This window comes from Bombus impatiens, unplaced genomic scaffold, assembly GCF_000188095.3.
Source record: "Bombus impatiens unplaced genomic scaffold, BIMP_2.2 scf_0102, whole genome shotgun sequence".
NCBI classification, from domain to species: domain Eukaryota; kingdom Metazoa; phylum Arthropoda; class Insecta; order Hymenoptera; family Apidae; genus Bombus; species Bombus impatiens.
In genome coordinates, this window is record NT_176521.1 from 2,823,173 (window position 1) to 2,849,590 (window position 26,418).

At 31.4% G+C, this 26,418-nt stretch overlaps 1 protein-coding gene across 10 annotated transcripts in view; it reads left to right on the forward strand.

Moving 5' to 3' along the window:
- The window catches only part of LOC100749869 (peripheral plasma membrane protein CASK), a 263,940-nt gene that overhangs the window by 206,872 nt on the left and 30,650 nt on the right, over positions 1 to 26,418 (forward strand). For 6 of the 10 annotated variants that reach the window (XM_024364715.2, XM_012394923.2, XM_024364719.1 and 3 more), the window contains 3 exons: positions 23,638 to 23,829; positions 24,519 to 24,683; positions 26,265 to 26,339. In XM_024364715.2, coding sequence (XP_024220483.1) covers positions 23,638 to 23,829; positions 24,519 to 24,683; positions 26,265 to 26,339 — 432 coding nt within the window. The remainder of the gene's footprint in view (positions 1 to 23,637; positions 23,830 to 24,518; positions 24,684 to 26,264; positions 26,340 to 26,418) is intronic. The other 4 variants (XM_024364716.1, XM_012394924.3, XM_024364718.1 and 1 more) reach the window with 1 other exon arrangement.

Below are 26,418 nucleotides of genomic sequence, written 5' to 3' on the forward strand. Positions count from 1 at the left end.
TGGTATATCAAACTAGTTAGAAGATTCCAAATCTTTATAACGCGTACTATACGTAACTTTTAATACATGAAGTCATATAAAACTTTGTCCACATTAACTTCCTCCAGTCAAGAATTTCACTTCCATCGCTTCTCTAAATCTGCGCTAATACTATCTATCTTATACCGTACTACCATTATCAACTATTATACATTCAACGCGCATAGGAGTACCATCTTCGCGCTAAAACGAAGTCCGAAATCTCAAACTAAACAAACTCTCCCACGAGGGAGTCTAAAGTCTCAGAATCAACGCAAATTCTCCGAAGTTCAACGATCAAGAATTTAATCCGATGATCGTAACTTCACTTGGTCTAGGATATCATGCATACGACGAAGTATCAACATCGTAAGTTACAAGGATGGACAGCTCGTTGTTCTATTCGCTACGCCCGTATATTCATCTCGTTGTTCGACAAGAACCCCAATTGGAGCTTTTCACCTTGAGACCATCCATCGCGACCAGTTCCTTGTCGCGAGTCTCGTTTCTTAATCACGATCAGCATAATTCTATTCCATCAAGGCTGACCCCCTTTTTGAACCAGAGGGATGCATTCGCGGTACGGGGGAAAAGATTGAAGCAGCGTCGAGTAACAGGGGGATTGGCGGGAAGTCGAACTCCAAAGCGCCAACAGCAGAGCGCGCACAGTCAGTGTTCGACCAACCGTCTTCACGTACGCTCCTGCCAGCATAAACGCTCCGATTCTTTTCTATTTGCGCGAGTGACACTCGTTCCTTCGTAAACTGGTTGGCATCCAGCCTTTCCAGCTTTGATAAGAAAGTGATAAGCGATACGTGACAACGATTGGTCAATGTAAATCGACAGCTGTTTTTTTTTCTTGAAGGGTTGGTTGCTTGAAGAGCCGAGAGACGACGATGTTGTGTTACGTGAGTCATCCTGTTGATTCGAATTTTTATATTTTTTCTTTTTTTCGTCGAGATTTTGGTTGATAGAAGTTGGTTCAAGGTTAAGAATAAGTAATGGTTTTGGAAAGTTTGGTGGTTCGTTTTGCTAAAGAAGTTTGCTAATTTGATTTAACAAATACGTAGTTGAGTATCTAGATATTTTGATCGATCGGGGACTTTAGATGAAAAGTGGTTACAAGTGGATTTCTTTTGGGAAGTGAAAGGTTAATAGGGAACGAGTGTAATACACGGAAATGTATGAAACATCCGAATTGCTGGTTATAATATTTAATAGATTCAATTCTTTGATTTGTGTTCATAAAAATATGATACTACATAAACGTTCGTTGTCTGAAAAGAGATACAGGAGCCGATATATAAGATTCGCGTTTATTTCGAAAATTTTGTTAATGAATAATTTTAGTTGGTATAGTACTTCATCAATACATATAGAAACGTGTCTTATATTTGCAAGCGTGCAAATTTTGGAGATTTCAGTTTATATACGATTTTCTAAAATTAAAAATTTTGTCCTTTTTGTACCACTTTTCCTCTGATAATGAGCCAAATTGAATAGTATCTATTGTACTGTATAAATTATGAATGATGTAATGGGGGGATATAATGGGAAATGAATAAAGTGGGTATAATGATAGCCACAATAAATATTACTAAAATGTATGACCAACTACTACTTATTCTTAGACTTCTGTAAACTAGTTACTAGAATATGAATATGCGACACAAAACTAAAATGGATGGATTTGCCATATTTTTATAAAATTAACAAATTATAAGTTTGAATTAAATACTCATCTGAAATAACACAATATATTAGGTAGAGATAATAAAGTGGATTAATAAATTGCAATTTGCCGTTGTTCTCATCGACGTCCTTCATTTGAAGTATAGCTGCTTGAATTAATTAATGCATCATGTTCATAAATTTAGAAGATACCATTTTATTTGATCGATATCTTAAAAATGAAACAATCTAAGGAATAAAGAACGTTTCAAATAACAATATTAAAGTTTAACGGTGTTATGGAAAGAATGTGGAAGTCTTCATTCTCTTCGATATCCGAGTCAAGTTAAAAGTTCCTAAATCATGTTGCGGCTTTAAGTATAACATACATCCGTTGGAACTTCGTATCCGATTTTGAGAAACAGTATATCTCCGCTTCACGGGTTCCTTTGAAAGCGTTACAAAACACTTCTTCGTGTTTTACAAGAGACAACTCGTTTACTATATCGAAAACTTTATTTGATTTATCTCCATTAAACGCACGTACGTTTAACAAAACTCAAATATGGCTAGCTGTTATTTAATAGTATTATAATTATAAATAATGCAAATTTATACGCGACAATTTAATTTTTCTTTATAAAATAAATATCGCAGTCGTCGATGGAAAAGACGTAATACATTTTTATATTGCTAGGCTGTACGAAAGAATTTGTAATATTGAAAAAATTTTCATTAATTTGTTCGGTATTTAAAATTCAATAATCGGATATTACTAAAACGTTCTTCACTGATTTTTTGCCGTATCTCTTCAATTTTCGTAATACTGGATTTCCTTTGCTTATTCAATGTATTATTGTAATGGTATTTTGCCAAGTAATCACTACTGAAGAGTTGTAAAAGATTTCTTTTCAGCGCATGTATTTGAATCGCTGATCCCATAATCCAGTGATTTCCTGAATGAGTTTGGAAAGTAATCGACATACATTGAGATTCGATCGTTTTCTTCTTTCTTTTGCTGTAAAGCAACATATTGTAATTCTTTAGAATATTTCAATTTATACACATACATATTCAAATGAAGTATTTAATATTTTGGAATTCAAATAAAATTTTGGAGTAGCTCCTTAGAAGTTAAAAAGCGATTTTCATTCGACGACAGAGATGAGTATAGAGGATGACGTATATCATTCGTCTTTCATTTAAAACAGTAATATTAATTACATAAAAATATATAAAAGCTTTAGTTTTATCGATACTTACAATATTATTAAATATACGATGTCTTTTCCATTCAATAAGTCTTTTAATTGAATTTAGTATCTTATCGCAAAAATTAATTAAAAACTTAATTTTTCGTTTATAAAATACGATTAGCCATTGGATAATAATCATTACCAATGTTATGAAATGTTATTCGCGAGTATATTGAATACTGTTACTTATTTGAAGTTTTAAACGCTTAAAAATTGATGTAAATAAAACCGGACGGTAGTATTTACTTTTGATGTTATCTCGTATTTTTCTTTTTACATTTTTTTATTATTTTTACTCCATCCGCGTTACCTAAAATAATTTTACCAGTTTAAAGATTTCCGTGCAATTACGTACATACGCATTTAAAATGACCTAATTAAACAGAAGGTTTCTTCATCTACTTCTCAGAACATATTAAATCATCGTTTCGACATGAATGCATTAAACTCTTCGTGTATCTTTGCGAACAAAAATTTAAGACTAAAGCAAATCCACTCATCCGGCTGGTATATTATATCTCATTTAGCCATCGTTTGCTTACCCTTAACTACCTTGAAAATATTGCTATGTTGAAGCTTTATAAAGTGAACCAGCGAAAGGAAAATTAATTAAATATTTCAACCTATTTTTATTCATTATATCCTTGGGCTCTTTATATCCTTAAATCTAGGCTACTAGACGAACTTTTTCGTAGCTTGTTAAAAAAAAAAAAAAAAGAAAAGGAACATAATGCCTGAAGAAATTTTCCAATTTTACAAAAACACAATTAAACAGGGGAGAAAATTAAACAACGCGAAAAGTTTGAATTTCTTAATATTTTGCGCTATTCATAACCTTTTTTAATGTTTTAATCTTTTTTTTTTGGTCTTTTTACTACAAACTTTAGTTTCATACTGCATCTAGTTGAGACGGAAATATTCATAGTTCTCCTGATATTTGCATTTTCTTTGCAGTTTTTTTAGCATTACATTTTGTTATATGTTTTATTTGGTTGAAAGAAAATTATTTACTGTGAATGTTCGTCGAATAACGAAATTTTAGACAGACCTTTCTGTTTAAATCTGTTAAACGGAGAAATTAAAAAGAGACATTCGGTATCGGTTAATAAAATTCATTTCTCAACGAGATAAAGTTGAATATCAGGCATCGATGAAAGATAGACAAAAACAGTTAAACACTAGCTGATACGTCGTATTATCTGCCTCATTCGCCGGATATAGCATCGTACTATTATCATTTATTCCAGTCTTCAGAAAACTTTTTTAATAACAAGGAATTGGATACATTACTGCCTCGTAAAAAATATTTATCGGAATTCATCACTGAAGAGGATGAAAAGTTGAATAGTTGAATAGAATAATAAAAAAGTATGAATAGTGAAAAATCACTAAAAGCAGGTAGTGCATACATTATTCAATAAAATTCTAATTCTATGCAAATATCGTGCTTTTGAATTTTCCTCAAATTTCATTACTAACGTTCAATGTATCATATTTTTAATAAGTTATAAAAGTACTAATTAATTTATTTTCACACTAAAACGATAAAAACATCAGTTATCAGGTTACCCCAAAAGTTTATTTCGTTTTATAAAGAAATAATAGATGCACAACATTTTTTGTTTTATATTATTTTATTGAATTATGTATGATCCATTTTGGTTTTGTTCCATTAGAACAAAATGTTATTTATATTTGTATAATGACTTGTAAAAAATTGTTTAAAATATGTTATTGTGAATTAAAATAACTTTTACAGGAAATTCTAAACAAATCATTTAAAGTAGTGAAAAGTCAAATTAGATCATTTTGATGCATTAATGGGTCAGCAGAATATTTTACTTGAAAAAGTAATTAGTATTTCTGTGTTTTGTTTAAATTAGGTCGAGCAAATTGTTCTTTGATAAATGTTTTTAAATTATAAAGAGAAAAATATCATAAAGGGAAGTTTACTATTTCTAATATTAACTGTAATAGTTATAACGAGAAGATGAACACTCTTTCGAAAAAGCGGAAAATAAGGATACTAAAAGACTATATTCTGTTGTCAAGGAACTAAGTTAATTAAGAAATTATATAGGTTGAATTTCTTTCTTCCATTATCACCTGGCGCTTTATTCTTCAAACTTATTGTGGCGACACCTAATCTGATTTATCCCTTTCTTAAAAATTGTATGCCAATAAAACAAGAAAATAATATATTATAAATAATCTCTTAAGTAATCTCTCTAAAAAGTTGCTTCAATAAAGAAAATAACAGAACTAATTTTTAAATGTAATAAAAACAAAGTTTAGAGACAAGAGAAGACAAACACGAAAGTACACAGAAGTGATACAAACAAGCGGAATATTGCGACTGACAATGTAAATTCGTAAAAAGTTTGCACGAGCGCGTTGCAAGGTTTTGGTGCCCCTTTTCGTTGAATCAACGAACCTGAAAATTAAAGATCGGTTCAAGGTCGACGAATCGATTTCAGTGAGTAACTCGTTGGAACGTTGTGCACCGTTGAACTTGCTGGCAGGGAACTTGGTCCTCCTGTAAGAGGGAAAATCTAATTTAAAAGATAAGCGGCCGCAATGCACCTGGATGCCCAAGTGGTTTAGCTCATACTTATCGCGAGATCTGCTCTGGATACTAATGCCAATTTCGAATGCTTGAGCCTTTGCACCGATGCGAACACGCGTATAATAGAATTGAATCGCAGTATGATAGGAAAGAGGTTAAAGATCAGCCACTTGGGCAGGATTTTTGGAGCGGGCTTCTTATTGTAGAAACTGAATTACATCTGACATGACGTTATGAATCTCGTGATTAATGTTCCTTAATTTTACATTACAATCCTGCAATGCATTAAGTACATCGATGTACACTATCATTCGCATCCTTTGACTTGTGGAAACTAATAGCAATATTACATGAATTTCACCCAAACTTTACAAGTTATTAATGAATTATCGATCAGAAGAAGTTTCTTCCTAGGAAGAAAGCTATCGGTTTTCATTATTTATTGAGGAGCTTAGCTATTACGTGAATGAATGTATCTTGTTCTGAAATTAAATTTAAATATGCGATTAGTCGATATCATATGATGGCATCCACGAATTCTGTAATTAGTTATATAATTTTATTATTATGAATTTTATTTATAATTTTATAATTTTTCTACCAAAGACAAGCAAATATATATGTTTATTTGATTGAAAAATTTCTTTCATCCCTTGACACATTTAAAATGAAACATCAACTGATACAATGAAATGTCGTTCGAATTATTCTAAATAATTTTGATATTCAGGAAATCAATTATAATCTATAATTATAATTATGTATTTACAAACGATAGAAGTTTATGGAATGTCATGCACGTAATCGCGAATGAATAATATTATATGAATTGAACACGTGATTTAAGACGAGTCTAATCTAAATATGATACATATCTAAGTTAGGTCTGACATGCTTAAGCTTACAATATATCTAACCCAAGTTTAATTTAGTTAAATCAAACGTGATTTACCGATGTATAAATGCACATAACACTACGAAATAACATACCGAGGCTCGAAATACATTCAACAAGATAGTTTTAGGTGGAATTTAAACTATGTTAGATATCCTCATTTAAATAATCCAAAATTTAATGCATATCTAATCAGATTTATTTTAAACGGAAGATTGCAGGTTCATGATAAAATATAACAAAAATTTATTAAATTACAGTGAGTGAGTTATTGTGGATACAATCTCGTTTAAATATCGATAATAATTATATGCTATATTTTTAAGCTTTTACTTCTTAATGAAATTTCCATGATACTAACAAGTAATTTCTAAAAAAACTAGCATACTCATATTTTAGAGGTTGTCACAATAAGTTTTCCCATGCGCAAGTTTCGTCTTTCAATATTCCGTTAAGTCGTTACTATCAATTGTCTAAAAGTTTAATATTAAATTTAATATTAAATGAAAAAATAATTGGCAAATACAGCAAATATTTTCGGGATCAAATAGATATCGTTATTTCATCCAGTTTACATGCCGTTTATAAAATAACATACTGAAAAATGTCCACTCCAACGTACATTAATTACGAACATAAAATTCCTTAATAGTCTATTTAAATTATAAATTTAAATTTATCTATAAATAATATATAAATAAATAATAAATAAAATTTAATTATAAATTTATTTGTGCATTGATCGTGTTTTAAAATCAACACAAACATTAATTGCGTTATTAAGCTTCCTCACAAATTTTAGTGATTTTAAACTGCAAGTAAAATTACCAGAGAGATCTTAAACAACAAACAAAAATACTAGTATATCGATAGAAAATTCACTTTTAATTATGGCTCAAGTGAAAAATCGCATATCGATCGTCATTTTATCGCAATTTTATTATTTCAACATTATTGTGTATGCATTGAAGTGAATTATCAGCCGATGAACGATTGCTGTACAAATTTACATCTACTTACGTGTCATGACGACAACGGTAAACATGAAAATTTCAAATTGATTTTAATGCCGAATTGATTGAACACGTTGATTAGATACGGGCGTATTAAACGAACGAACGGATAATCTAACGTCCTGCGTGACGAAATTGCAGAAGGTACATCAGCCTAACAAACAGCACCGATGCTGGTGGCTAAACCTATTTCGCTAACGATACGTTTGGAGCACGATGATAGATTTCATATTTTTCACGATATAACAAAAAAGCACGATCCAAAACAAAGCTCTTTAGGAATAAAAACACCAGATTAGAGCCTGTTACTGCTTTCGTACAATAAAATTTTATTTACCTAAACCTATTCGGGGACGAACAATTCTTAATAATAGAAACGTCACAGTAAGTTTAACATTTATTTTTATCAACTACGATTTTTTATTTATATTGTAGGAGCAGTGTATCTATGTATTTATACATAGGAGTTAGATGAATGGATTTGAATCGACAAAGATTCATTTAATGGGCGGACGCTAACTAAAATTTCGTTTCAATAAATGGAACTCTATCGTATTTATTGTGTTTGGACGAGATATCTCGCCACAAAATATTTAACGCTTTAAACGAAATATTTGGCGATATAACCTCCTTTATGAGGGTTTTTAGAGGAGATATCACGTGTGTGATAAATTCGAACAAAAATCCAATGGAAAATGTTACATAAATTTGTAGAGTATGATATACTTTCTACTCCTTCGTCTACTATAGGTGCTTAGTATAAATACTAAATAATTGAGGAAAATTGTATAATTGAATAGAAAGAATAAATTCATCAAAAATCTTCCTGTAATGCTATACAATTCAATATTTGGACGATTTCTATATTTTCCATAGGATACAATGCGTGCAAGTGAAAAGTTTTCAACGTCTAAAGATATATCATTTGCAATTCTCCTAAACAAAAGAAGGGCTAAAAATGCTACCATTCTTTAAACTTTTCTTTCACACGGAATGTAAATTCAATTGTAGATATAAAAAATTAAAGACACCAGATATCTAGTTCGAAATATTACATGAACGACGTCGCGTTACGAGAGATCTCGTCCCTAGCGTCGCATCAACGAAATTGCATCGCGAAATATCTCGTTCACAGCACGAAGAGTGTAAGATTGGTCTCCGTTCGGACAAAGGTACTGAATATTTATATTATCAATCCATGTTCAGTAACGTCAAATATGAGAATAATATTTCTTCGTCTCGTAGGCTATCCGTTTTGTAATGTCCTTACATATATTTCTAAACAAATTCATCCTACATTCTAGTACTATTAAACGAAAATAAAAGAGATGTTCATTATGCTGCCCACGGAGGATTAGATTTTGCTTAAGAAAGCAAATTGATTGATGAGAAATGATTTGTGTAATGTTTTTAGGTTCTGTCCATATGATTTCAATATTTTATGTCATACCATATCATATAAACAATCCACTTTAATTGCACAGAGCAATGCTTGCCTGAACGAGACCATGCCATTATCACTTCTTGTTTGAACACGTAATATGAACCAATCTTAATATGAGGTTCAATCCTGAATCTCGTTCAACCTTCAACAGGTAGACTACAGGTCTTCAATATCGTTAAAATTCCCAAAATTACTCGAATTCACCGAACCCGGTGGTAACCCGAACGAAGTTCAATGCGTATAATCGTAAGAACTTGAAAAGATATTTCAAATGAACTACATAATATGCTGATATTCAAAATCCACATTGATAAAGTCACATTGAATCCCTTAAATTCACCTAACTTGACTAAATAGTCACAAAAGGGACACAGTATCATCTGCCAGCTGTAACCTCAAGCATCGTTAAGAAATTTTCCCAATTTATACATTTTTCCAGTGACGCGGTACATTTCTCATTTTCTTTAACGAACGAACGAAACGCGGAGCAAAGTAAACGAGCACAAAGAACACGACACATACTCCGACTCGTCGGAACGAGTTCGTACAAATTACGAACTATCTTACGGTTTTAAAGATGCGAGTCAGGAATAATCGACGTGACACGCGTTATGCGGTTTCCAGCACGGCGTCTCGTCGAGCGAGCGCTTCAAGAGGATAACATTAACATAAAAGCGTGCAGCGGCAACCTGAGAATACCGGGACGTCGATGAATCGTAATGGTATAAAAGCAGTGAAACTAGAGCAGGACACGCGACGCGGCATCGTTTTAGCGGAATTAATTGAAATTTACGGTAACCCGTTGTTACCCGATTGATCGTTGAACGCTAACAATGGTCTCCAGCCAGTGCCTATTTATGGTTTTGTAATTCTAGATCGTAGAGGTGGAGTTTCTCTCTCACACGGATGTTTTACATATGTGTATATTATGATTCTTTGTAGTGGTTATAAAATGGGAAATGGAAAATGGATAAGATATATCGGTAACGGTACACGGTAATACATAATGTAAAGGATTTTGGAATGTGTAGCAAACGGATAAAATATATCTGCGGGGAAGCAGCCGATTACGCTGACAGAATCGTGAGTAATATCTTATGTCGTTTAAAAATGCAAGAATTATATATATACCTATATATGTGAGTTATTTTATACTAGCATTTAAATCAGCTATGCTGTTATTATTTTTGTACCTTCGTAATGTGTCAGAATTTTTTGACAGAAAAATTTATGGTCCAATAAAATTTATGTAGGGTATTAGACAAGCTATTAAAATGTTTTACGATGTGTCTATAAATATCATATTGACAAATGAACTAATTTAGTAATTTATTTAATAATATATACTATGTACATAAAAATATGGATGGATCGTATAAATTTTTCAAAAATTTTCAGTCTTCGAATGACTATAATTTTTTTAACAACAATCGCACAATAATATAACACAGCTCATTTTGGAAGACTAAGCCTCTACTTTTTTCTTGCTAATGTGAAGATAGATTTGTCTTGATAATTTAAAAAAGTTATAGCTATATGGGGTATAATAAATATTTTTCGCAACTTGGATTACTATGAATTTGGAGATCGAAGGCACTCCTTTTACAACAATTTTTTATGAAATCGGTGTACGATCTTTTGTCGCTGTTATGCTGCTCTATTAATGAACAATGTGGTGGTACCATCAGGAAGATCCAAGGTACACCATGAGAAAGTTTTATTATTTTAGCTTTATTATTAGGTTATCCTTGCCCAAAATTAATTCATTTACACTATATATTTTAAAGTCACTTTTAATATTCAAGTAATATCAAAAATAATATTTCGTTAATTGATTAGACTTTAATACAAAGGACTTTTATCGGAATATATTTTACATTTCCAATATAATAGAATATAATGTACATCTAGATAATATTACTACAGGTCAAAGTCCAACAATATCAAAGTACTACAATAGTAATCATCTTGAAACAAATTAATCATCTTAATGCATCTATATGAAGTATTGGATAAAAGCTCTGTTCGTCAATGCAATATATACATCAATGAAAACCTCGACGTCTCAATAGTTGACAAAAGAGCTACGTTATTTGCATATGAAAGCTCACTAAATTACCAAACATAAACTAATGCATTACTTCTTCAAAGCGGACTAATGCCTTGCATGATAAAATGGGGCATTGTTCCTAACTGGGCCGGTACTTAACAAAATTCTAAAGCTTATTACCTCGCGGGACAAACACCCTACGTGAAAGAAAAAATCTGTTTTGTAGTTTCACCTCGCGCTCGGTTGCGTTTTATTCTCAATTACGTTGCCATCCTGTAGTAAAGTAAAATTAATCTACAGTGTCTTGGGTTGCGTTTGAGGTTCTTCCGTGTAGTGCTACCTATCTACGGGAAATTGTGTCAGCGCAACGAATGAATAAAGCCTTTCCATTAAGAGAAACATAGTGAAGCGTGTACGCTGCGAAAAGAAGGAACGCGGAAGAAGAAGAAATTGGCTCACGAGAACGCAGCCGTGCAAATTACGAAAGTACGAGTAGAAGAAACTTTAAGTAGTGTTCTGTAATTTCATTTACCTTGTTACCTTCCTTTCTTGACGACTCTTCGATAGATATCAAATTGCCAATTAATCGGTGTAGTGGACACTAATAGACGTTGTTACATTATCTCTTCAGAAGCAACACTCAACGGATTGGATATTCTATTTCATTCGATTTTTCTTCAGCTTAAATATGTAAAGCATAACATATTCTTTTGTGTTATAACTAGTTCATGAATGTTTATACATTTATAGGAAATTTAAAGATGTCAAAATGTGCTGTATGCACACGATATTTAGAAGCATATAAAATATCTATAGACAGTACTTGCAATACCTCAATGAAATGAAAATCCTTCTAAAAATGTTCCCTTATGTTCCATTCCTTTAAATGCATTTTTAAAAATCTGAATTTCCATCACCATCCATAATTTAATTATAATTTATTGTTAGTTTCATAGAAATACGTCAACTTCGATTGGTTGTTGGTTTCCAAAATAGAAAACTATAGTTGAAGTATGAACATTTATTTACGTACCTTCATCACATAAGATCCAGTTGAAATAAAGTATCAAATACAATTTAAATCGTGACATTTTTCGGGTGTCCTTCGATATATTCCAGAAGGAAACAGAAAATAATCATACGATATTAACTGGTTAGCTGTTGCTGCCTCTTTGAAAAGTGTGTACCTATAATGTGTCGCAAAAGGTAAGCGATGACAGGTGTACTCGTCAAAAACAGCTAACTGGTTAATAATTTCGATTAGTAATGTGGCTGTGATAATATAAAAGATATTTCCATTATGACAATGTGAATCTAGAAAAATTTCATCTTCACCGCTGAATGTTTCATTTGCTAAGCCAGTTTTCGCTCGAGTTGAAGCCCCGAGAAACGAAAACAATGAGCATTCAGAGCCATGGTCCAGCCTGTTCTTCCTAGTCTTTGTTTTACACTGCTTCCTGCTCCGTCCATTCTTTCGGCCGGGACTCCGTTTATAATTGTTCGCCATTAAGTAAGCCCATGGTTACCGGTTGGGAAGTGTATATGCAGCAACGAAGATCAACTCTCGTAACTTGGTCCGCGCTGTACACAGTTCGCCACCACCACTCTATCTCTTCTTCCGCCTTTCCTAGTTATCATCTGCATAATTTTCGCCACTACCGGTGCTTGCACAATCGCGGTACACGAAACCGAACGGTGAATGTACCATCGAGACAACGGGGTTAAGCGTTGTACAGAATCGCGGATATGGAAAATTGATTCGATATTTACTGCAGGCAGGAAGAGTAAGCAAAGATTTTTGATATGCACTCCGAGATTTTTGAATATTTTCGATAACAATAAAGGTTGATTGAATAGCTAAATGATTTTATATATTATATGATATATTCTATGGAATATATGAAATCGATCCACTCCACTTTTTATAAATTTCACAATTTCATTACGCGAATACACGATCAATGTTCAATTTTTTCCATATATATCTTACTCCCATAAATTTATTTAGCGCAAGAAGCAATCTCGAAGTTCAAGGCAAATTTATGAAAATAGTAACATCATCGTCCTTCCTGGTTTTTAATTTATTTAATTGATCAGTATGACTTCTGAGTAACTCGTATGAAGTTTCCATTTGCTTTTTTATTAAATCTAGTTTTCTTTTTTGAAAAGAACAATACTCAAAGCGAATGTAGTTTTCTTTTCATAAAATGATGTCAATATATTCTACGAGTAAAAATAGTAAAAAATGTCACATATCGATCGAACGAGTGTTGCCCTATGAAATACATAGGTTAAGAAAGACACCACAACATATTGATGCTACACATCGATCTTTTACGTATGGAGAATTTTCAATTAGAAAGAAGAATTAATGTAAAATATTCGTAATTCATTCATTAGAATGAAAGGAAATCAACAAAACGTTCTCCATAAATTAATGGAATGGATCAGTAATGGATTTTATCTTTAACATTTCAGCGCTCTAAAATAAAGTTAACATGAATATCATTACTTTTAATCTTTAATGTTTATCTTCATCAAACAAAAATCCCTTGTTATTTTATACTTTCACTATAATTTTCATAGTTCCCTTCCTATAATCATAACGCAAAATCATCTTGCATGAAAACGATCGTTAAGCAATATGAGAGAAACAGAAATTCACTTTGTCAAAGTAGTAATTACATGCACACGTACCCAGTTCTATTTTACCATGAACACGTTGAACTACATTGATTATTCCGTTTTGATCGAGAAAGGAAAAATTCAATATCGAGAAAATGTAATTACGTCGTTCCAAAGAGCGGTCTTGAACGCTGCCAATGAACATTGTTTCGTCCAACTTGAAAATAAAGGACTTCTCAGAAGGACTTTGTATTCGTACTTGCTAAGAGAACAGAACATTTTCGTGGCTTTCTGTGGATAAGGGGTGAGCGGGTAGGTGAAAAAGTTCGTACGAACGGAATCGCAAATACCCTTTGTAATGGATTCAGTAGTTAGGGTGGAGCACAAAACCGACCAAGTTGTCCGATGTAATCGACGCTGTCGACGTAAAATCGTAGGCGATTATGTAAAGCGGGTCGTGTTATGTAATGACTCCGAGCTAATTTGTGCATACATTAATTCCGACTTCTGCAGCGGATGATCTTTCATGCCTGGAGTACGAATGTTTTATTGAGTTGACTGTTCTCTGACGTCCTGCGAGCGACAAAATTGAGTAAAAAGTTAGGAAACGTAGTTGTCTACGGAATTAAATGAAATGATAGATAGATGTCTAATTGTAATAAATAATGTAGAAATGATTCTATATTCTCATATCAACGAAATCTGTTTATTTTTAAATTTATTTACCAAAAGAGAATGATATTTTTTTTTAAATTTTAATGTAATAATCCTTTTCTAAGAATAGAAACTACGATAATTACTACGGTATAATTTAATATTTTACAATTGTTAAAATCACTGAAGTTGTATAATAATACTTTACGATTTATATAAAGAATATTCTCAATTTTCAATTGTCAAAACGATTATGGAGTATGGATTATTTAGCTCCTATTTTTTTAATTGCAATAGATCAAGATAAGTTTTTGTAATACAATTGAAATTTAAAATGTATTTTTATTTTCTAAAGTATGAAACCATTTATACTTTTTTTCATGAATTATATCAAACGAGTCGTAATTCTTAAAAAAACTAAAAAAAAAAAAAAAACGGATTTAAATTTGGGTTTAACTCAATACAAGTTTCATATAAAGAGCAAATATTTAAGTATTCTTTTCTATTTATTATAAGCTGGCAAATAACGTGAATATCTTATTAAGTACATTTCTTTATTTTCAGTTCTAAATTTATGTACCTACATTCCCACAAATATTGATCTATAATTAAGACTAAATGAAATTTGCTATACATATGGATCGATATCACTAATTTGTTATTTATATAACTTTGTTATCTTATTATATAAAATGACTAAATAATTAAGCGATGATATTGATTATCTGCACTGTAACGAATGATTTTGAATAAAAGGTATCAAGCGTGAGAAAATAATTAACGAGAAAATTATCGTCAAGCCCATTTCATCGATGATATTATGCGACTATAATATATATTATCTATTTTCGAAGACAATAGGTATATAATAATATGCCTTTTTTTCGTTTTACGATAATGCATCAACGAAATTATGTTCATTTTATCTAATATTAAAAGAGACATTTTATATATGCACTTGTGTACCAGTTCACGAATCTTATATGAATGTTAATAATTTCATTTCTCGAATGAAATAAATGATAGATTTAAAAAAATGAGTGAATTCACAATTATAAAAGATCTGATTTTCTACGATAAAAATACCTAGGAAATGCAGAAGTAAATCTTTGCGTAAAATTTGCTTTGAAATATCGATTCTGCAATTAAATTAAAGAAGAGTGGTCATCGTTATATTAAAACGTAAAACGTATACTTAAAACGTAAATGTACTAGGTCATAGAGTGATAAAGTTCATAGTATATTTGACCGTCATGTTGAGATAGAAAGAAAGGGAAAAAAAAGGAAAGGAAAGGGAAAAAGGAAGGAAGAAGGTATGTGTTTCGTCTGAATCCTGGAGACTTGCTGCTGAACTTATTATTAAGGTTTCTTGTCAACCTCGTGTCTGACTACAGAAATAGTAAACGTTGGGTCGGAGGGCATGTATGGTGACGATTAAGCGAGAACTTTATAGTTTTGTTATACATTTTTATTTATTTTTTATTTATATAAATTTCTCGTGTCATGCGACTTTCATAATCATTTCACTTATGTTTCCTAGATTGAAAAATAAAAATGTACTATGTTGAAATTGGAACTTTTTTCCACACTAATATTAGTATCATAATTGTAGTTATTAGTATAGACACAGCTCTTTTTTTTTTATCAAAATTGGCGAATTATATAAATTCACGTGGCATATCAAAACATATCAAATGCCATGGCGAATATTATATAAATTGACCGTTATTTATATTAGCTCGTTTCCCTTTTTTCACAACAATTTGCAGCAATATTTTTCTGATTCTACTTATAGAGCGTACTGACACAGTTTGGTTGAAAAATTTTGGCCATTCTTTGTAACTGCTATCTCTATCTGCAGCTCCTGCTTCATTCATAGTTTGGCCGTGTAACTGTGTCACATACAGACATTCGCCAGCCATAGCACGTGTACATTGGTTCTTCCGCCATCCCTGACACATCCAAAGGCACCATTCCTTTTACCACTTCTTACTCCCGGCCTCTTTGAGCGGAGCTTCAGCTCGGGGCAGAAATTCTTCTAAACTTTTTTTCGTTTTCACGTATCTATTTCTTAAGCAGCCGCTGCATCCCCTTTTTATCGGGCATACAAATTATATGAGAATTTCACAAGCTTTTTAGGTATCTCTATTCACATTACGTATTTTTATATTATATATACATATTATTTTATATTATACAGTGTGTTTGTCTTTAAGTACATTTGTTTTATTTTTTACGATTATGAAACGTTCTGATACAGAAATTGAGTATAGTATTCATTTCTCGAATGATATTATGTAATGATACACCAATATTATTAAACATTTAATTCGTCATTTAATTCGTCATTTAGTTCGTTTAATTGTCATTTAATACAAAATTTACTTTACCATATATAGTTACCATATATACCATATATATTTTCATATATAGTTTTGATCAATGACAGAATTAAAGTGAACGTATGCGAACAAATACAATGCTATGTATAATCAATTATTGTAACCAAAATTGTATATTTTTATTAAAATCAAATGTTCTTTTAAAGTGAAACGAGGACATTAATTAAACTACATAAAATATAAAACTAATAATTAATTGTTTACAACTAAGCAATTATTTGTTATTCCATATTTTATGTATAGTTTCTTATATTTTATCTAATTTCAATAAAGTTTAAGTTTATTATGTATCAAATACACGTGTGTATACATATAAAGCGTATAGAACACAATTAAATGATAAGAAATAAGTCAAGAGAAATCAGAGAACTAAATGGATTTAGGTAAGACATATTATATTCATTCGTTTCGAAGAATACAAGTGCCGTTTTTACGCATAAAATGACATCATCCCATCACATGGTTCCCACCTCGAAATTGCCCTACAACGATATTGCATGGCACCTTGGCCAATATTGCTGTTCATTTTTCATGGTTTTCGTTCATGAAAGGCATTGCTCCCTTTCTCATTTTGCTGATTTGTGCGCAATGAGTTTTTTAAAATACGGATGAGATTTTCCACACAATGGGTTTTTCAAAATACAAACAGCAAAGTAATCGCCTGCTTTAGAAAATTATTCTCTTATTTACCATGAAATTATATTGTTTTTATCGTTTATACATATATGATACAATGACGTAAATAAGTTAAGACAAATAGATCTTTATTTAGAGCCATACATATAAAGTATTTTCACAAATTTATAGATAATAATTGATAATAAAAACTGCAAGTAAAAATAATTATATAATCTTTTTAAAAGTAATTAAATATGTATCGTTTTTCCAACTTGTTTCTGAGTCTATTTTCTAACTTGATCTTTTGTCTACTATTTTTTTTGTATTTTTTTTCTTTCTAATAGATTATGTTCATTGAAGTGAACACTAAAAGACTTAATCATTAGATTACAATAAAACAGAGACAACAGCTAATCCAAGGATCCAGTAGGCAAAATTGTCGGTAGGATGCGTTAGTTTTCGATTACAGGATACTAACACACTTGATATACCGTGCCAAAATTTGCATGGAGCAATATTATTTTACCCTCGAAACCGCTAACTGGCTCATCGACGTGCAAATGTGGTCACAAACGGTCGAGGTTCAGCTGGTCGTAATACCTTTTAACGTTCACTGGAATTAAGATAATTTATACCTTTAATGCTACCTAGGTTTACTTCGAAAACCGCGACAGAGATTACTCACTTATTTCAACTCTGTTTTAGACCAATTGATTTATTTTATATATCTTCTTAAGTAATTACAGTATATTTTCATAACCTAATTTAATTTTAGTTTGGTTACTATAACAGAAGTTGCACTATTGTGCCATTTCTGCACTTGTGTTTTAAGCTATCGAAATATATTTTATTTTATAGAGTAAATTTAACATTACGAATGTTAAATACTTTCAAGATTACGTAATTCTTTTGAAAAAATACTTTTTAAAAATTTAATAGAGAAAATATATGTATTTATAATATTGTATTTCCTACTATTTGTTAACATATTTTATCAACTTTTGCACGTAATTCTAACATTGAATATGTTGTCTATCTCGTTTCATTATTTTATCTATAACTCTCTAATCTTCATTCTTTAATATTGTATATTCTGTTCCTTTCACAATATGTTTTATATTCCTATGACCTGAAAGTTTCAATGCGTTATGTATATCAGATAAGATATTAAAACGGAGAATAAACTTTATTAAAAAGATTGCATGCTCATTGAATTTAATTTCTCTACGAACATTCTATATGAATTTATCACTATGAATTGAACGAAAAATATTATTATGGTATTTACTGAGTAAGCCTTTAAATTTTGGGAAACCCGTTGACATACTTCTCTAGCAATTACTCCAACTACGTTTCGTTTTGAATATTCTCGTTCAACTACAGCAGACTAGTGTTGGAGTTTTCGTAAACTCGACTTCTAAAGAAATTGCATAAGCAAAAGTCAAGTGGAGCAAAATGGAGATCTTTAGAAGAGCGAGCAATGTCGCCATGTCTTAAAATTAATCTTCCGGATCTAAAGTGCCGCAATGTCATTAAAATTGTCAAAGAAACAATCATAATTCAATTAATTTACATTATCGTGCAATTCAACATTTATAGTAATCGCGAATTATTGTACACGTATAAATTCTTTGAAATAAAATAAAGTAAAATAAAAAAATTGAAATAAAAATTTTTCATACAGATTTTGTATTGCACGAGAAATTTTGAAATCGTAGAATAGTATTTCTTTTGTCTCCTTTCTGTCTTAAAAATATTAATCTTACTGATACATTTGTCGAAATGAAAATAAATCTTGTTACTGCTGATGATAAAATCGTTAAATCGCAGCAGTATAGTATAATTCAGGTACAATTTATTGCAAATTTTCATACCTGTAAAATAAATACCTACCGTAAATAAAATTCCCAATTAAAAATCATAAAGGCTATATAAATAATAACTCGTTTATATACTATATTATACAACTGCGCAAGAATTATTGGTTTTTCTCGATATGTAAACATGTTGCTTCCAAGTACGATTAAATTTTTCGCAACTCTTTCACTAAACAAATTTCATACCCTTTGAAACGTATAAATATTTATTATTCCCTGAAATATATTGCGTTTCTAGAACTTTCAATCCTTCGCCCGTATTTATTTTGTGCTTCGTATTCTGTTTAATTCAGGGAACAAATTACTATAATGGAGGAGTTAGGAAAATGAAATTTATTTCAGAAACGGAAAGAGATTTTTTTTCTAATTTAATAAAAGAATTGCTGAAGATTTCTTTTTCAATGTAATTAAATGAAATTGCTGTTCATTGTTTCTCTGCTTTCGTTCGGTTATCAAACTAGAAAAATTCCTTCAGAACAGACGTGTTTCCCTGACGAGCGAGCAGTCTGTAATTAATGAATGCCCGATGGGATAACATAATTAACGACGTTAACGTCATTGGGAATACTATCAAAATTGACGACACGAAATTTCCTACTTTTAATAACAAACAAACGAACGACGAATAAACATCTCGATGAACAGTATAAACATTTCAATAATCAGAAACAAATCTGGCACAAGGGTTATTCATGAAACAAAAATACGTATGAAGTAATATAACAGAGCTTGAAGTTTTTTACGTGGTATCTTGGGAAATTTCGTTCTGAATGATTGGCACTGCAGCTACGAAAATGGTTCTCCTGAGAATATGTATGCTGAAAAAATTATTTTTGGAAGAAATTATTTTAAAACAAGATTTATTCACTGAACCAGTTTGTTATTTATGTCAGTCCATGATCTCACTTGATTATAGTTACACAGTTATTTAAAGTTCCTGATGAGAGGTTTTGTTCGTTTCGTTTGTCGACAGAGCCTGAGTGAAAGGACACGTCAAACGAATGAAACATTTCATCGTGTTTTCTTTGCTTTTCTTCATTACAACGTCACATTTAAATATATATACTTCGGACTCTGTTAATCTGTAAACTAATCTAATATTCGTAATTTGTACACACACAAAAATTAAAAAGAGTCTCACCAATGAAAAAGGTAGTAAAATATCCTATCCTCGATACAAGTGATTTAATAGCTGAAAAAATGGTTAATGATCAACGTTTCGATTTTTACTTATAGATAGTAATCCGAATCTCTACAAAAATGAAATTGCAGCAGTAAAGAAACAAACAGAATGGTCTACTAAAATAAATGACTTACAATTACAAATCATCGCATTTTAAACATCGAAATTAGCAAACACATATATAAATTATAAAAATGAACGTGTTATCCTTCTATTTCAATAATTTACAATGAATTATTATAAGTTGTGGAAATATTTGAACTTCCATTATTCTCCCGATACTCAATAATATCTCGTGATATATCCACAGAAACACAAACAATTGTATCAGTTTGTGAATAAAATTTTCGATAAGCGCGTAAATTCCACTAGTCTCGCCTATTTCCTATCCGATATGTGGCGAATCCGGCGCTTTCGAAAATTATGGTTAAATTTGTAGCGATATCTTCACATTTTCGCGCGTTACATACGCGTAAACACGCGTGCAAGCAAGGAGGATTTACATATAGATTAGACGGATGTTCACGGCACACGGGAAATAGAAACGTGGTATGGCTAACAATGCGAGTCATGCGACGATTTTGGCTCGATTTCAAGCAAACCGGTTCCAGACGCGAATGAATTTCGTACACTCGTATTTCCTCTGTTCTCGCCAATCGCCTTGTCCACTGTTGGCTTCCGTTCCTCTTCTCTTTCACGCGTGTGAATTTGCTTCATATAGTTGCTTGCAAAAGTATTTCAACGCATATATACCGCAACTATATTAGTTAAACTTAAAACCAATCTAAATATATATATGGAACATTATAAGATATTTATTGTCTACGTATAGTGAGCAGTCTAGACAGCCTAGCCTGTATGTAGTACAAAATTAGTATACGACATTGATAGCAATCTTTAACATCTAATAACTGTTAAACATGATTGCACTAAATATTCAAGCTAATTCTATACTGACAGACAATGTTCCCGGCACCTGGCCAATTGTCTGTCAGTGTAGACTTTACAGTAGTGCAGTAGTGTAGACAGTTTAAATACTTTTGTGATCTCAGAAAATATATACTTTCACTAAATATCGTGTACCTTCTATATAAATTTTTAGATTTTCTTTAAACTTTTCCAATACAATGATGATAATCTGATCTCATAAAAGTGGCCATGAAATTGTAAAATATTTCGTGTAGCAGACCTAATGTGTATTTGTTCACTTTTATAAGTATTCGAATACCTTTTTAGTTAATACAAGCTACGATACATATGTTCGACAAAATTTTCCCTAGCTCCGGACATTAACGCATGAATTCGAACGCGGCAATTTCGGCATTGAACGAAACAGCTCTTCACAGACACTGGCACCTATCCAACGAATTGTACCGGCACTCTGAAAACGGTAGCATTTCACACGACATGCCGTATCGTACGTCGCGAAACAAGCTGTCTTCACGTTTGCCTCTTGGTCTTTTTTCTTCCGCTTTTCAAACCGTCCGACGTGGCTCTTCTCTCATTACATAGCTTGAAAAAGGTTCGGAGGACCATTGAACGTGTCGATGTCGAGACGTTGGGAATCGATCACGGAAGAGTCAACGACATTTCCTACTCGCTTTCGTCTCACTATTTTTCGAGAGGTTCTCGATGCTCATACGTCTTTGAGAGGAATGCCGTATAGAGGATTTTATGTTAGAAGGTTTATCGTTCCATCGTTCTGAACGAGTTGTGTCAGAGGAGATTTAACACTAGAACTACCAGTTTGAAATATGTATCTAAATGTTCTATATACATATATACATGTAGAATCTCGCTCAAAAGTAATAGGACAGTTATTATATTTGCTTCCAAAATAGTTTAATCTATATTTGATACCTTATAAGACAAAGAAAATATATATTACTAATTATATATCAACAAATGCAATTACATATAAAAGAAATGCATGTAATTTAAAATTCATAGTGTACGCTAAATACCAAAAATTGATATATCTTAGCATAAAGTTTATCGATATATGATTAACCAAAAATCCTTTTGCTTATACATTTGATTATGTAAGAATATTTATAACCAATGTTATTGTCATAATTTAATGATATTCTTGGACAAAAATAACATAGATGAGAAGAGACAACTTCAATATTTGATAAAATTACAAAAATTTCATTTTATTCAATTTAAAATACCGACAAAGGTAGACAACAAAGCGGTTAATTTTCAGCGTAATCACAATATTTCAACGTTAGATTATTTACGAATAATAATCGTGTTTGGTAACGTGAAATATCATAAATTACGTACTCGTGAGCGCTTTATACGGCATATTGTGTAAATTACGATTCAAACAATTCTGCGTTATGAATTTAACGAATGTTCTCCGTGTAAAAAATTGGATATGTTTCCAACGTACAGCCCGCAAAGTATGTAAAAGCAATTGTTGCATAAACTGCAATGTTTCGGCGGTACGTTGTATAACTATTTTCGTATTTCAATTATTCAGTCAGCGCAGTTTCAACTTTGTACCATTAAATGCGAAACCGCAACCTCTGCGAAATTTATTTTTAACGAATTCAGAGTTGCTTACAATATTACAACTACTTCGTATTCAACCGCTTTAACGAATCTGGTGGTTTGTTATACAAAAATTTTATCGGCTGTTTTTGTATTTACAACAAAGTTTTGTTCTCTTTTTTAGGAATGTTACGATCAAAATTGGTTCTGATAAAATTAAATAACATTAAATTAAAAAATCGAGATAAATGAGCTTGAGGTAACGAGATACGGTACCAAACTATTAAATTAGTGCACATGTAATGTTTTGTCAAATAGAATTTCTCCAAAATTATGAATATGTTTAACATAATCAAATAGAGCTGATAATTATAGATGTAATACTTCGGAGAAATTATGTTGCTAAAATTTTATTTGAACAAAAGACAATTCATCTGCAGTAACCTAATTTTTCTTTTAGAATATGAGTTATTTAAACGTTAAACTGATCAACTCGATTTTATATGAAATTTTGAAGTTCGAGCCATATAATATTTAAATTCCATGTACTAAAGTTCGAAACCTTTTTTTATTATTCCCTTTCAAGTATCAACGTTCACGCGCGATCAATAAAACAAACTCATCACCCTTATCTGCTTCGCATAGGCGAAAAAAGCCTGACGGTAGACTGCAATATCCCGAAATTTTGTGAACTCGAAAAACAAAGGTATTTGTGTGTTTACGAACAGCCGTCTATTCAGGGGCTACGCAATATTGCGTCTATGATACCAAAATAGTGTGACACCAGTTGTTTTATTTCTCTCAGTTCTATAGCAACCGATATTTGACTGGTGTTTAATTTCCCCTCGTTTGATCTTCTGTTTCAGGCGCTTTTGCAAGCACATGACGTAGCGGGACATGAAGTTTATGGCGAAGAAGCGACCAGAGTTACACCGCCGCCTCTTCTTCCCTATCTAAACGGAGGCGATGATCTCGAGGGTCAAAATGGTGATTTGGACCTCGAGAATGTAACACGCGTCAGGCTGGTCCAATTCCAGAAGAACACCGATGAACCGATGGTAAAATAATAATATAATACGATAATATATTATTATACTATACTATACATTTAACTTATTAGCTCATTTCATAAATTTTGCCTTTCTTTTAATGAGAAGCTTTTGATGAAATTATGAAAGGGCATTATGAGCGAATAATTCATAGATGCAACACGTGTAATAAATAGATGACTGAATCTTTAAAATTTATATTTTTATGAATATAATTATAACAACTGGAATCTACATAGAATATTATTTTAACTACCACATATCATGCAAAGTTACTACACGTTAATTTTATTAAATAAATTTCATCAAGTGAGTAAATTTTGAATATTTTAATAACTCTAGTATAATGGAAATTTTATAAAATTTTTTAATGCTTCCCGAGCTGTATTTTTCTGCAATTTCTTTTGTTTAATATGATGGAGATAGAGACATCATTTAATGAATATTTTTTCTAATTTTATTTAATTCATTTTTTTCGGCAATCAAATTCTTTCGAGATATAATATGAAATTATGCATGGCTTAATATTTTGAATTTGACCCTTTCATTCAAGAACCTCGTTACTTTTCTCATTAGAAGATTACATTGATATTCATGTACTTTATGCTTTGTTAGTCTTTCATGACTAGAATATATGTACATTGATATACAAAAAAAAAAACACGATGAAAACGCACCGTTATTTATTTTGCTTGCAGGGAATTACTTTAAAAATGAACGAAGATGGGAAATGCGTGGTAGCAAGAATTATGCACGGTGGTATGATACACAGACAAGCAACTCTTCATGTGGGTGATGAGATCAGAGAAATTAATGGAATACCGGTGGCTAATCAATCTGTCAATGCCTTGCAAAAGATACTCGTGAGTACAATACGAACTATAAATCACAAACATCCTTGAATTCATAACATTAAAATTAAAATTAAAATTAGTATTAAATCTATATAAATTACGTTTTATTCAGTTTCATACACATCACACATTTGAAAATTCTTTAATTTTGTTTGTTTAAGTAATTCTGCGCAGACTGAGTCGCATAATTGAAATAGACTATATCTCGCGTTTCGACAAATATCTAACAAAACGAATCACACAATAAAAATGAAATTGTGTAATGAAATCTATCTTTTTACTTTAAAAAATCAACTTACGTATTATTTTCGTAATTGCAAGTATACATTTTATGATAGCAAATGTTCAAACATTAATATTCCTTTTATCTTATGATTTCAATATATTATTCCAACATATTATTTATATTCGTCATTTTAAAGAAATAACATTTTTAATTCATCGGCTGTCTACAACAGCTCATAATAATAAATAATAATAAAACTCACAACAATAAAATGTTGAAAAGTCCAATTCCCTTCAAAACATCTTACTCTAAGTTATTAACACGCAAAATGTTCATCAAAATAGATTGATTTCAAAATACAAAATGGTACTTTTACGGAAAACTTGAAAAACCAATGTACAAGCACTTTCATAAATCAAAACCTCTCCAATGTTCAATTAGTAGATGCTTTCCGACCTAATATTCATACATCGCGTAACGTGTGACGTTCGAATGTCAATGGCCGTCATAAATTAGTGGGATTTTTAACATCATTTCCTTCTCTAGTATCGAATGGCTCTGCCACATTTCCAAACAGCTAATGCTATTTTTTCCAATAGCGATTTCTATCGTAATATCAACGACGAGAACATTTTTACTATCAAACACGTGTAAATTATCAGCAAGATATAAAAAATAGTATACGCAAGTAAAATATTAAAAATAAGGAAAGATGTGTGATTAACATGGACCTTAAATATTATAGATCAAAAGCTATTACAACTATAATGGATTAATATTTCTTTTTAACGACGATGAAAATATACTACCATAATAGTTGTCCTCGAAAAGGAAGAGACAATTGCGAGACAATATTGATGAATCGACAACAAAACACATACAGCGAGTTATACAATCTGACCGATATCCATGAAATGCTTTTGATTTTCGATCTCTTATATGACCAATAAAATCTTCCATCATTTTGATATGCACGTCAGATTTATCGTCAGTTTCGAAGACCTGACAATGAATGCAACAATAAACCGAAACGTATACGGAATGCCCTGTGATTTATATAGAACGGGATACATAAAAATTCTGAAGATGATGTTTATATATCGCGGTATTCTCTGTACCATTTAATTTAAACAAGAAATAAGCTATCAAAAGAATATTCGTACAAATTTTGTGAAAAACTGAATTCATAAAAAGAAGCATTTTTTTACACAATGCAATCTTTTAGAGTTTTCGTCAAACCACGGATACAACCTACTTCAATTATGTGACGTACTTAAACACGTGTACGGTGTGTCTAAATGCGCTGTAACATAAACGACCTATCCACGAAATTATTACTTTAACAATTCCGCTTTCTGTTGCAGCGGGAAGCACGAGGTTCGGTGACCTTCAAAATCGTGCCGTCTTATAGGAGCGCACCACCCCCCTGTGAGGTACAAGTAAGCCCTAAAACCCAAATCCAAAACCAATCCCAGAGCCCAAGTACAGTAAATAAACCCGTGGCCGCGGCAGTGTCGA